The sequence below is a fragment of the Pelophylax lessonae genome (assembly GCF_965119305.1).
Source record: "Pelophylax lessonae genome assembly, chromosome: 7".
Classification (NCBI taxonomy): Eukaryota; Metazoa; Chordata; class Amphibia; order Anura; family Ranidae; genus Pelophylax; species Pelophylax lessonae.
In genome coordinates this window covers 140139765-140154002 of record NC_138774.1, presented here as the reverse complement: position 1 = coordinate 140154002, position 14238 = coordinate 140139765, and the positions used below count along the sequence as shown (strand labels likewise).

General features: G+C 40.8%; 1 protein-coding gene across 1 annotated transcript in view; it reads right to left on the bottom strand.

Moving 5' to 3' along the window:
* AFF2 (ALF transcription elongation factor 2) overlaps positions 1-14238 on the bottom strand; it is a 775685-nt gene that overhangs the window by 24988 nt on the left and 736459 nt on the right. Inside the window, exons 17-19 of the mRNA XM_082263635.1 lie at positions 13398-13469; positions 12966-13059; positions 5432-5481 (exon numbers count right to left, since the gene is read on the bottom strand). Coding sequence (XP_082119761.1) covers positions 5432-5481; positions 12966-13059; positions 13398-13469 — 216 coding nt within the window. The remainder of the gene's footprint in view (positions 1-5431; positions 5482-12965; positions 13060-13397; positions 13470-14238) is intronic.

The window sequence follows — 14238 nt, the reverse complement described above, 5'->3', positions numbered from 1 at the left end:
TTACACGAATATGGAGGCGGTATATACAAAATGGCAATCACAAAACACCTATCATACAGTCTACAATGCAGAAACACTTATCTTCCATGTTTATCAATTTTTTCTTGTTCACAAGAGAAGCGCCAGCATCATATACCAGGATGGACACACTTCTAGCATATGAAGACTAGGCAGAATGATATGCCTTATTTACAATCAAACTGTTTCTGGGGTGACGTGCGTCTTCTGCAGACAGACAAGATCAGGTTCTGAATTTGCCAAAGTGTCAAAAAAAGACTGGTGCTTCAAGGAACTATTAGTTCCCCTCACATTTCAGGAAACAATCCTCATTAACTAATCATACTTTAACCGGTTGCCGACCACACGCCGCCTTTTTACTACGGCAGTGTGGCTCTCCTGCGCAAACCGACGTAGACCTACATCGGCCCCGCTCCGGTAGCTCTCGCCCCCACTCGGCAGCGGGTCAGGCGGCTCCGATTGCTGCCTCACACCCGCAATTGTTCCCCGCTGAGAGAGAAGAATGGTCAGCTGTTGTAAACACAGTTGACCGTTCTTCTCCCTGGAATGATCATAGAGCCCCTGTAACCCTTCTATATAGGATCAAAGGTTTCTATGATCATTTCACAAGCCACGCCCCTCCACAGTTAGAATTACTCCCCTAGGCTCACATTTAACCCCTTGATCACCCACAATGTTAACCCCTTCCCTGCCAGTGTCATTATTACAGTAACAGTGCATATTTTTAGCTGTCACTGGTCCCCCCCAAAAGTGCCAAAAATGTCAGTTAGGGGTCCGATCTGTCTGCCCCAATGTCGCAGCCCCGCTAAAAATCGCAGATCGCTGCCATTACTAGTAAAAAAAAAACAATAAAAATGACATAAATCTTTTCCGTAGTTAGTAGACGTGATAACTTTTGCGCAAACCAATCAAAATTATTGCGATTTTTTTTTTTACAAAATATATGTAGTAGAAAACAAATTAGCCTAAAATGTTAAAAAATGTATTTATTTATTTATTTATTTTCGAGAATGTTATATTGCAGAATGTGAAAAATATTGTTTTTTTTTAAGAATTGTCGCTTTTTTTTTGTTTATAGCGCAAAACATAAAAATCGCACAGGTGATCAAATACCACCAAAAGAAAGCTCTACTTGTGGGGAAAAAAGGACATCAAATGTTTTTAGGTATAGCATCACACGACCACGCAATTGTCTGTTAAAATAACGCAGTGCCAAATCGCAAAATATGATCTGGTCATTAAGGGGGAAAATATTCCGGTCCAGAAGTGGTTAATATGGATAGAACAGTCAACAGGGGTATGTGTCCGTATGTATATGCACACACACACATACACATGTATATACTTATGCACAACTAAATAGCCAGGTATAAAGTAAGAGGAGACAAAGCAAAAAAAAAAAAACCTCTATATAAATATTTAATAGAAGGTTGAAAAAGACAAAAGTAGGCAAAAAAAGAAAAAGAAAAAAGTATAATACTTGTGCCCGTACCAAAAAAAAACGGCATATGGCAGTAGACAAGCCAGCGAACATGAACATACCCATGAAACTTGGCAATTAGTAACTTAAAAAAAAAAAAAGAACACAACAAACATTCCCTGCAGGGAAAAAGTAGGCTGTCTCCTAGCAATTGCTTGGTGTTGGGATAAATGATCAAAAGTGACTCATGCAGAATGCAGAGGGGGGAGCGAAAGGCTAGAAATCACATTAAATGCTACGGATTGAGGCTAGTACACACTTCAGGATATGTTTTGATAGGATTTTTTTAATTTCAGAGGTTTACAACCACTTTATAGTGTAGAGTTTACCATTCACCTCAGCAATCAACAGCAGGGTTCTACCTATAGAGTCTTCTTCCGAGGCAATCAGCTTAAAAGAAACAGTATCTCTAATTGCTATCAAAACCCCGTTTCTTTTAGCAGTATGATTCACAGAAAAAACATGCGGGAATTTCCGATGGGAGCAGTTCGGGGCTTTGCCCTTCGCAAAGTGGGTTTCCTGGACGCAAATGATGTCGCATTTGTGTTCCAAAGCCGTTTTCCATAGAGATTTACGCTTGAAGGGGCTGTTGAGTCCTCTAACATTTAGTGACATTAGTCTAATGGACATGGCGGTGGAAGAAAATGCTGGCATAAATAACATTGGAAGTGCCGGGGAGGGTGAGGGAAGGGGAAGCCATCAAGGGGGTAAGGAGACCCAGACCAGGTCCAGTGTGAAAAACCGTATTCAAGGAAGTTATTCTAGACCTGGGGGGTTCAGTGAAGGAAGACTGCAAGAGCCCAAAAAGGGGCCAAACCAAAAGAAAAATAAAAGGAAACAAAAAAGGAAAAGTTCCAACAAGTATGCGGGTCATCCCGCACCGGTTCCAAGGGAGGGAACAAAACCAGTGAACCGCACAGCGGGCGTGCAGTGGCCCTGCCAGAACTTAGGTGTGGTTCAGTGGGCGACTCCGGAAGCTAGACGTAAAAGCCAGTAGAAGTCACCGGAGGGTGAGTATGGGTGGTTATGTACCCCATATAAGGGGTTCTCATTTAGCCGCATTACGGGAAGTGGTTGGTCTGCTTGACGGGCTACGCTGAGGTAACGGTGGCGGGTCGTCTTCGCGGGGAAGGTAGCCCCATTGTCGGAGGAGTTCCAACCCCTTAGGGAGGGAGGAGATGGTGTGCGATACATTATCGACAGTCACTGTGATCTTGGCTGGGAAGCCCCATTTATAAAGGACTTTATGATTTCTGAGAATTTTTGTGATAGGCACCAAGGTGTGTCTGGCCGCCAGGGTAGCTTGAGACAGATCCGTGAATAGGGAGATGCCAGCGTAGGGGTCTGGGAGAGCTGGGTGTTGTCTTGAGAAACGCATAAGCTGGTCTTTTACGTGGTAGAAATGTATGCGAGCTATCACATCTCTTGGGACCGCTTCTGGAATGTAGGACGGTTTGGGGAGTCTATGCGCTCTATCAATGATGAGGTCCGATGGAGTCAGGGAGGGAAGTGCAGTTTGCATAAGGTGTTGCAAGTAAGAAGATAGCTCCGCAGGCTTAACAGATTCCGGGACCCCCCTGAATTTAACGTTGTTCCTGCGGGATCTGTCCTCTATGTCCGCCACTTTCAATTTCAGTTGTTTAAGCTCCTCCTCTAACTCAAAGTGAGCGTCCACCAGATCGTTATGTGCTGCTGTAAAGTCTCCCATTTTGCGTTCTGTGTAATCCACTCTGTCCCCCAGCTTATCAATCTGTCTGTTAGTGCTTTTCATGAAGGCATTCATGTCCTGCTGAAGTGCCCCCCTGAGAGTTCTCATCATCTCCTTCATGGCTGTATCAGTGATAGCTTGGCCAGTTGTGGGGTATGAGTCTAGCTGCTGCCCATACGAGATGGTCTGCTCCATAGCCTCCCCCTCCTCAAGGAAGGAGTCCTCCTGACCCTGCTCTTCCCCATCCTCTGTCAGCTTTCTACGTTGTTTTAGAGGGCTTGTGAAAGGGGATGGACGTTCCTGCTGTGTCAGGATGTGATTATCTCCTACCTCCTCCGATGCCTGTGAGGTCCGATCGGCAGCTGTGTTCGCCGAGGTGCTGGCGCGGGACCAGGCGCCGGCGCCATCTTGGGAGGAACGGCCTGCGGCTGGAGAGAAGAATTCGGTCAGTTTCTTCGGCCGATCCTTCTGCTTTCTCTTGCCTGTTTGCGACATCTTGTCCTCCGGAGTCTCGGGAAGGGATGTGGCAGGGTGAAGGAGCTGAAAGTACGCTGTGTGCTGCTTAATTTAGCCCGCTGAGACAGAGCGATGGAATCACACGGCCATCCGCTCTGGCTGCCGGCTCCGCCCCTACAACCACTTTATAATAGCTTGCAATAATATGCAAATCAAAAAATTTAGGTAAAAAGGTTTGAAGAATGGCAATGTAACTTACACTTACCCTAAAGCTGAATACTTTTAGTCTCACTGTCTAGCAGGTGGAAAATGCCAATTAGGTGCACATACCTGCAGCAGCTTTAGTTGCTCCCTATACATCTTAAGCCCCGTACACGCGCGTCGATAATTGGCCGTGAATTTTCGGCCAACGTCCGATCGCCGATTTTCGGCTTGTTAGTATGATGCTTCCGACAACCGACTCCGACTTTTCGGCCGAAAAAAATCTGGTGTGCAGGCTATAAAATTTTTGTTGGCCGTCAACACAACGGCCGATTTTCCGTCAGTCAGTACAGATTTCGGTAGACAAAAATCTGATGAGCAAGACTGGGCATGCTCAGAGAAGAAAAGAAACACACGGAAAGTAAACCAGCACATGACATCACTTCTGAAGTAGATTTTTGTTGGCCGAGAAAATTCATGTGCAGTCTAGGCACATTCCAACCAACTAAACACCACTCTGGACAAAAGTCGGACGATCGGTTGGCCGATAATCGTTGCGTGTGTACGAGGCACAACTTGCAAGCTGTACTTAACTGGCAAGGAACTTCCTTGTATTGGCACCCCCACGCAGTCCATTTGGTCAGTGAGCCAGCCCATCATTGTGATTGACCAATAGATATGCAGGGAAGCAAGAAAGAGGAAACAAGTTTTGATGCAACCCAGAAGTGTTGGAGCTTTGCTAGCTGAAGGGGGCAATAAAGAAGCTGTAGGTATATCTAGGTACCTCTAGGTGCAAGCACTTTGTACTTGTTGGCAGCCTCATTTTTTAAAGTGACACATACACTTTTACAATCATTTCTAAATACTTTTTTAAATGTATTTATTGGGTCCTCTTTTTAGTATTTTTTTTTTTTTTTTTAACAACAGAAAACACAAATAATGTAACAACTTTACACTTGTTCCTTAATTACAATTTATTATTCAACAATGGAAATGAGGGCACTTTTCAATATATTTTGCACCAGAGCTGCCCTAGTTGAGCTTCCTTTTATTCATTATAACCCAGCAGAGCATAATTGCATTCTATTAATTTTACGAATTATTTTTAAGCATGGGTATATCATCATTAAAATATAGATTGATTCATTTGATAACTGGCTGATTAAGCATCTTCACATTTTAACCACAATTTAGGTTTAGTTTTATTTCATAGCACTGGCCGTATATCAATGAATTATTCATTGTTCTTTCATTATAGAACCAATCGCTAAAAAAATCACTGCTATGGAGGTTAACTTTACTTTGACTTTCTGAAATGACACAGTACTTGCTATCTAATTAACAGTGGTTTTATGACTATCATTTGGTTTAAGGACCAAATTGTTCAAGAATTTTAAAGCAACCCTGCATTAACTTTTCAGACATTTTGGGTGGTTGACTTTGACTTTCTGATATATTTGTCTATAACCTGAGAGCTGACCTTCATTCCTCCACCATCAATGTTGTATTTTACTCAGTAATAATTCAGTTTTATGAATGACCACTTAGAAGGAAAAAAATCCACTTACTTTCCATTGCCTCCCCATGGAGATGGAGCTTGTGAAGATTTGGACGAGTTCTGTATTAAATGAAATGAAAGGTTAAGCAATAAATGCTAATTTTCATTGTCACTTGATCTTAGAATTGTGTAATAGTGTAATTACAAGAATACAAACTACATACAGCAATCAAAAATAGATAAAATGCTTTAATATAAGCTGCAGATTTACCTTGATTACAAATCACATGTTTATTAGTTATATTCTTAAATAAGTATAATGTATTAATTTAATAAAGATTTTTAAGAAAAATGTAAATCTCTTATTTAGATAAGGAATATTAAGTGCTCTCTACCTTACAAAATAACTTATAATTGGATATTTCTCCCACTGTTGTTAACTTTTCATGGTGCAGTGGAATCCAACCAGTAAAATACAGTTTATAGAGAAACACCATGGGGAGATTTACTAAAACCGGAGCACTCAGAATCTGGTGCAGCTGTGCATGCTAGCGAATCAGCCTCTACCTTCCTATGCAGAGATGCACCAGATATTGGATACTCCAGTTTTAGTAAATCCCCCCCCCCCCCCATATTTTAGAGTGGCTAGATGAAACAAACAGAAACAACATATGCACCTCAAAGCAAGCATGATATGATGTCAGAGGATGCAACTGCTTTATGTCTCCAACCACTCACAAAGCTCATGTATCACTATGTATTTCTTTAGCTATCAGTCACTTCTCCCTTGTGACAGACTCCCCCAGCTCACCCTTCTTTTCACAGAGAAATGTGAACAACACCAAAATCAAGCACTGCCATGTAGAGGAAGGGAACACGACAATGCTTACCTGAAAACTAAAAGGCAATTTGTGGTGCTATTGATGGACAGAGACTCAATGTGAACCTCTCTCCCATTTTAAACATTAGGGCTGAGTTTATACTGTGTGTGGACGCGGCTCACAGCAGGGGTCCAGTGCATCCCTGTTCTCTGTTTCAGGGATGAATCAGGCCCGCATTTGTGCCTGAAATCAGAACTGAAACTGAACCAAAAACACACAGGACCCTTGTGCAATGCACTTCACGGCCACCGAGGAGATGTGTGAACTGACTCCATTAAGAGCCGGGCACACTCTCCTGTTATGCGAATTGGATGCAGGGAAACCCACATCCAATTTGCATCAGTGTGAACCCAGTCCTACAGATAAAAGTACCATAAGATGCTGCATAGTACATCTATTAGGCAAGAAAGCCTGTGCACCTCTGCAATTGAGCTTTCCCCTGTTACTAGAGGCTTAATATCTTTTAACCAACTGCCATGTCCCTGTCCATTGAGAGGCTTTCAGATGTCACTTAGATGATTCTTACCTGACAGGGGTTGACAGGCAGGCTGGGCTTAGCCCAGAAGTTAGGAAAGTTAGAACACTATTAACAGAGTCAAGCATAAATCAGAAGGGCACACAGTGGATGGTTTTCTGCCCAATAAGTATCCATTGGGGGGAACGGGGGGGGGGGGGGGGGGTGCCTGCAACGGAAATCCATAAGAACAACACTATTCCAAAAAGTCTTGGATCTGCATTGTTGTAGACACCGTGGGGTGGATTTACTGAAACTGGAGAGTGCAAAATGTGGTAGCCAATCAACTTGTTCAGTTAAGCTTTGGCAAAAAATCTGGAAGCTGATTGGTTTCTATGCAGAGCTGCACCAGATTTTGCACTCTCCAGATTTAATTAATAAAGCCCTGTTGAATATAACTTCTATGCAGACACTTAACCTCCCTGGCGGTATGATTCTTTCGGATTTTAGGTGCTGAAAGCGGTACCATTATTTTGCATGTAATTCTTAAGAATGAGCAGCCCAAACCAACTATTTACATATGATTGTTTTTTTTACTGTGCGTTCTTCTTTATAACATCTCGGGTATGATAAAGTTTGAAACACAAAATCATAAATTATAATATAATAAAAAAACTATAAATAAAGGAAAGGGCACTGGGGAGCAAACTAATGTGATTCTTTTTTATTTTGCATTGTATCAGTGTGTTTGGTGTTTTTCACATTTGAATTTGCCGCCGGTTCCACCCCCCTGCGAACATCACGTCGCAGGAGACGGAAGCCTGGGCACAGAGAGGATCGGGAGGAAGATCCGCCGCTAGACTCCGCCGGGATACATTGCTGAATCCCGGTGACAATGTAAGTAGCCCTGCTTTCAGGATCCAGCGATGCTTCTGGCAGTACCCCGAGTGTGGCTCGAGGTTACCGCTTTTGGCTCTGAAATTTAACCCCGTGCCACGCTCGGGAATACCGCTAAGAAGGTTAATAGGCAGCTGAAGATGGATACACCAGCAACAAGCACTATTTGACCATTTCAATTGGCTATAAAGATTAAATTCTGGACAACCATAACTACATAAAAAAGAAATAAATAATGTTTGTAAAGTTTACCATCCTCCATTTTAATTAAATCATCAAATGTCAGAGCCCTGCATTTATAAAATGAAACAAAGAGGAGTAGCACATAATAATCAATCAGGAATTGACTTTTAGCTCAGACAAATGTAAGCTGTTTTTATATAATTTGCTATAGGCTAGTTAACAATGGTACATAACTGTCTCCATACATTAGAGTACCATTAAAAGTCTGTACATTTACAATAAATATTTTTTCTATAATTAGAATTAACTGGAGAATCCCTATTATCCACAGACATTTGTGGGCATATGATTAATAATTTAACAGCTTACAGGGTTATGACCCTGTCAATATCTGTTTATCATTATAGCATGGCTATATAGTTCCTGAACCAATTGACCTAGACCTGGGCAACTGTTTACTATAAGTAAAAAACCTTAAGGCTGTAGGGGCTTGCAATCCCTGAAAATTGAAAGGATTATCATTAGGGTATTTAAAGTGATAAAAATTGTTTGAAATGTAACAGTGCTATGTCTAATTTAATGCACAATTCAGTGGTTTGTGTACTTGCTTTGCACAGCTGAATTTTATAGTTTATTATTATTTATTTATTAATTAATGTATTATTATTATTATTTATTATTAAATAATATTTCCTCTGGGTAGCAAAGTTTTAACTCAAAACCTAAGAACAAAGACATAAGTTAAAGTCCAATCGTAGCTTAAGCTTTTACAGCTTAGATAAAGTCAGGGCACATACAGTAAATAGCTAACGTTTTTAAAAGTATTTTCTATTTTTTCTTTAATAACACTTCAGCCCCAAACTCCCATTTCTTGACAGCATGCGGAAGATGTGGACTGCTGTGCTCTGCTTGAGAACGGCAGTCTATCACCAGCAATCCAACATGCCCCTACATAAGTACTCTACTCATATAAGCAATGTTAACAATATCTGTATCTTTGACTGTACATGGGGTGCATCAGGCCACTACAGATAGACAGTTGCTCATCAGCATGCTGCATGGGAAAGCCCTGCATTCCTACTGAAGAAAATACAAAAGCAATGCTTTTTACTAATTGAGCTCTGTGATTTTGCCTAAGCTGTAAAAGCTTATAATAAAACTCAAGGCCCCAGTATGAAGGCCTAAAAAAGAAACAAATAAAGTTACTATGATTCACAATTAAACAAACTACTTCCTTTATCTTCCCTGAGTAAGTCAAATCCTCCTTCATTTGGGTCTCACATGTGGGCAGTTGCTGACTGACATAGCTGATAGCTACACGTCGTGCCATTTTTATTAATTCACTGTAGTGAAAGTAGGCACAGACTACATGAGAGTGACAACTTTGCTCCGAATTCGGGAGCAGTGGAGCCTCATTGCCTAAACAGCAAAAAAAAAGCTACACAGACTTCACTTTTGTGGGACTTTATAAAAATCACTGCAAAAGCGCACTTATAATTAAGTTCTGCAGCACATATTTAGTTTTAGTGGGAGGCCATAAGTATAATTTAAGCTACTATTGAGCTTAAATTGCCCTCCACCCTAATAGGCCCCAAAGTGCAGTATATATCTTTACAAAACTGTGACACTGATTTTATACTGTGAGACAGGGACTGAAGTAAATAGTTTATATACTCTACAAAGCATTTAGGACCTTCACAGTGACATATACTTTAAAGTGATAAAGTAATGCTGGCCATACACTATACGAAAAATCAGCCGTGATTCGGACATTTGGACAATTCGTTTGTTTTTCGGAAATTGGTTGTGACGTTTTTGAGCCAAAAAACAAAGGACAAGTTTAGAACTTTTCTGTCGAACAGACAATAAAATGAAAGGTTAATGTGTTTCTGGGTCAAAGTGTTTGCACTAGGTATATGTGAAAAAATGAACAAAAAAACGATTCATTTATGTCCATTGAATGATTTATCAGTCATTACATGATGGCACTATCGTCTGCTTGCACGGCCTAGTGTTAGTTTTTCGAAAATTAGTTTGAATGATTTTTTGGATAGTGTATTGCCAGCACGAGTATTTATGTTCATTATACTATAATCTGGCATTTTTCATTCTCACCTAATAGCTGGGCCAAAAAACATGGTTTGATAACCTGCACTCATCTAGATTTGTTTAAATTGTTCACAAACTGTTAGCTTTTTACAGAATTATCCTACTTCCAATGTTATCAGCCCACAGCTAGGTGATAGTCTTTTTTTCTGAAGCACTGTCTCTCTTTTAACACATTTTTAAAGCGGAACTTTACCCATAACAACTTGCTTCTTGCTATAGGCTGCCATTTTGCTGAAGCCCAGAGCCCCCCCAACAGCAGTAAATCATAACGCAGAACTATACCCATGGTATTAATGGTTTCAAAAAACAGTTACATTCCTGGAATTCCGGGATTGCTAACTGTCACATTTGCTTGTGTCCCCAACCAAACTGTCAAACCAGAAACAGGCTGGTGTCAAAACTGATCACATTTGAAACACCATGGCGGTTGCAGTTTAAACAGAAGCAGCGTCCTTGGCTGTAAAGATAGGAGGGTTTAATTCTGCTTTAGGGCTCTTTCACACAGGCGGACCGTTCAGATCTGCCTGTCCATTTTTTTGGCGGATCTGAACGGTCCCCCCATGCCTCCCTATGGGGCATCGGATGTCAGCAGAGACATGTCTGCTGACATCCGATCTGATCCGTCAAATCTGGACGGATGGAAACCCTATTTTCCAACCGTCCAGTGGATCGGATGGGACCGGATGAGAAAAGACCGATGGTCTGTTCCCATCCGATTCCCCCATAGAGATGTATGGGGAACTGACAGCTGTGTCTATGCACACAGTGCAGAGAACAGCTGTCATCCTCCTGCTCAGCGGGGAATCAGCGGATCGATCCCCCGCTGAGATAAACAGACTCCGTTCGATGGACGGGCTGTGTGAAAGGGGCCTTAAGGCTGTCAGCAGATCAACCTCTACATATCAGCAGTGCCTAAAAATGCCTACAATGGGAGAGCAACTGAGCATGTGCAGAACAGTGTGAGACAGTGTATTACTAAATTTTAAACAGTATAGGCACTTATTTTTAAGGTTTTACAAAAGGGGCCAGCCTGAAGTCATCTAGCAGGACCTAATTTTCTGACTAAAGTTCCACTTTAATGTGGAACTAAGCCCATTAATTTAACAATTTCAGAAAAAAAAATACATTTATGGCATGCTGGGAATGCTGTCACATTTGCTTGTGATTTCAACCAAACTGTCACATCATGATATGGCTGAAGTTATAACTGATCACATGTGCAGCACCGTGGCAGTTTCAGATTAAACAGAGGCTAAGATGGCAGCCTCCTTGGCTGAAAATAGGAGGCTTTAGTTTTGCTTTACGAAGTACTTTACAGAGTTACACTAGGAGAAGTACTCAGAATAAAATACTCAGATTAAAGGCTCAAGGTTTTTTACCTTCATGCATTCTATGCATGAAGGTAAAAAACCTTATATGTGCAGCAGCCCCCGCTACTCACCTGAGCCCCATCTCGATCCATCTCAGCTCTCCAGGGACTCTCCCTCCTTATTGGCTGAGACAGACCATTGGCTCCCACTGCTGTCAATCACAGCCTGTGAGTTAAAGAGAAGAGAGAAGTGGTGGGGCTGAGTCGAGCCACGACTCATTGTCCGAATGGACACGCAGAGTACCCACTGCTTCTTGAGGGCAGGAGGGAGGGGCCAAGAACGCTGGATGTGGAATCTGAAATGAGGAGCATTCAGGATGCTCTGTGCAAAACCATTGCACAGAGCAGGTATGTATGACATGTTTATTATTTTAAAAGAAAAACGAATTTTTCTTTAATATCACTTTAATGTTTGTGTGTATATTACTCTCAAAACCACCAGTTATACAGTACATGATTATCTTGATGTATTTTAGAATAAATAACAGTTTCCAGATGATGGAAACTGTTATTTATTAAATGTTTAAGTGCTGAACCCAACACTTTTTGGTAGTCCAAATACTGCAGTTGAGAGAAGGTTATAAAAATGTTGTGCATGACTGGCCCTGATGGTCTGAGAAGCTACTGTGATGAAAATGAATATATTTTTCAGTTTTTTTGTCTGCATAACTTAATTCTCCGAAAAATGTTTCCAAACTCCGTAATAGTAAATGGAATCAAGATGAGGTAGAATTTGTACAAGATGGGAGCATGCATTATGTATCAGTCTTAAAACACATATATTTCTAATAAACAGATTCCTTCTTTTCCAACATCTGCTGTCTTAAGCCTAGTACTAAATCACTTTTAAGCCCAATTTTAGACAAAATTTCACTCTGCATTGTATAATGCCTGGAAGGGTTGAACCTGTGTCAGGTTTTAGGTGTTTTCTGTGTTGCTGCTAGGTAGATTTATTTTTCCTTCATTTCTGACACCTGTCGCCTGGACAGGAAACAAATGAAGAACTTTACAATGGAGATGGAAACAACAATACAATAAAGAATGTGTTTATGTTCTCCTTTGGGAAATTTCTCCTCTGTTCTTTCTCTGACACCCATTAAAGAGGCTGTAAACCCCTTTTGTTGACATTTACCTATAGGTAAGCCTATATTAAGTTTTACCTATAGGTGCTATAAATATCTGCTAAACTTGCACCATTTAGGAGATATTTACAGTGCATGCAGCCGATGACGTCAATGGCACATGCGCTCTGAAGGATCGGCCACCCGTGTCTTTTCTTCAGATCCCAGTGCCGTGAACGGCGGCTCCTGCGCGCATGCGTGATGTAATCGTGCCCCCGTCCAATCAGATGGCCAGAGGACGAGATCCAGGAAGCAGGACGGCCAGACATGTCGGCCGTCCTGTCGACACTAAGGGGGCTTTGTTTTTAGGTAAGTACTTCATAATGAGCATATTAGCTCATTATGCCTTTGTCTTACAGGTTTTTTTTCTCACATTTTTTTAAACGGTTTACTTCCTCTTTAAATAGACAGGCAAAATATTCACTACAGGGACACAGACAGCAATGAAGACCTGGCACAGGGTCAATCCTTACCCCATGCTAATTTATAAATTAAAAAAAAAATTGATGGGAGATGAGTTATAAATGTTTCATCTTAATAAATAGTAAATTCGTCATTTCCTTCTCAGAAACATATTTCAAAATATTTACCTTAAAATACTCCATAAGCGATCTGGAATATTTCATAGCATGGTCCTTCTTTAATTTAAACATTCTCAAGTAGAGCAGAGATAGGCATCGGTAACTGTGGTAATTAGGAAAAGATTATGTTAATTTCATCATTTACAAAATCTTTAAACTGTGCAGAAATCGGCTTCTTAAAAATCTCTCTTGCAACAGAAAAAAATGGAGCACGTGAGTAAAGGAAATCAAAATGGAAAAGACATTAAAATGCCATCTTGATAACAATATGAATCGGAAGAATAAATGTTTAGTCAGCTGCTAAAAGAAACCATTAGTTATCCTTTAATAGTTTAATGGAAAACAAGAATAATGATCTTATGTAAGCCGCTTATGCGTTTCTGTAGTTTTAAAGTCTTTGAGTGGATTTCAGCTTCTTTGACACTGTCTCTGTGGACTCACCATAATACAGCTAGCTTTTTCTCCCCTTCATTGGCAGCTGAGCCTGTGAAATTCTTCAGTCTCATTGCATACCTTTAAAACAAAATAGTGTAATAATAAGGGTCAACATCATGATCATTTTATTTTTAAAGCAGTAGTAAACCGCAACAGTTTAAAAAAAATCCCATACTAGCACATTATGAAATATTAACCTTGGAACGAAGCCCTCCAGCGGTGCGCTGTCACCGCTGACAGGGCTTCCATCTTCTACTCTTCCAGGTTTTCTGGCTCTGGCTGTATGAGTGGCCAAAGCCGCGATGACGTCACTCCCGCGCATGTGCGCCGGAGCCCTCAGCTCTGGCGCAGTATGCCGGACCTTCAGAGTGCATGTGCTGGTAATGTCACCAGCTGCATTCAAGGTAAATATCTCCTAAAGGGTACACGTTATAGAGATATTCATTTTACCTATGGGTAAGCCTTATTATAGGCTTACCTGTAGGTAAAACCACAAAGTGGACTTTACTACCATTTTAAGTAAAGCAGAACATAATATTAAATAACTTTTGCTTATAACACTTATGGATTATACAACTTTTTTTGAGCAGAACAGAACCATGATATGTTTTTTTATTTGCAAGCTTTGTATCTGATTGGGTCAAGCAGGGTATTATTACATCCTAAACTCCTTGTAGTTGGATGGATACAAAATAAACTTGGTAGCCAACTATCATGCTAAAAAGGTAAACTTACAGATTTTGAAAATAAATCTAACCAAGTAAAATATAAAGATCCACTGAAGTATATGTAAACCAAACTTTTTTTGTTAGTTTTAGTGTGTTTAGCATGTGTAAAGCTACAACCA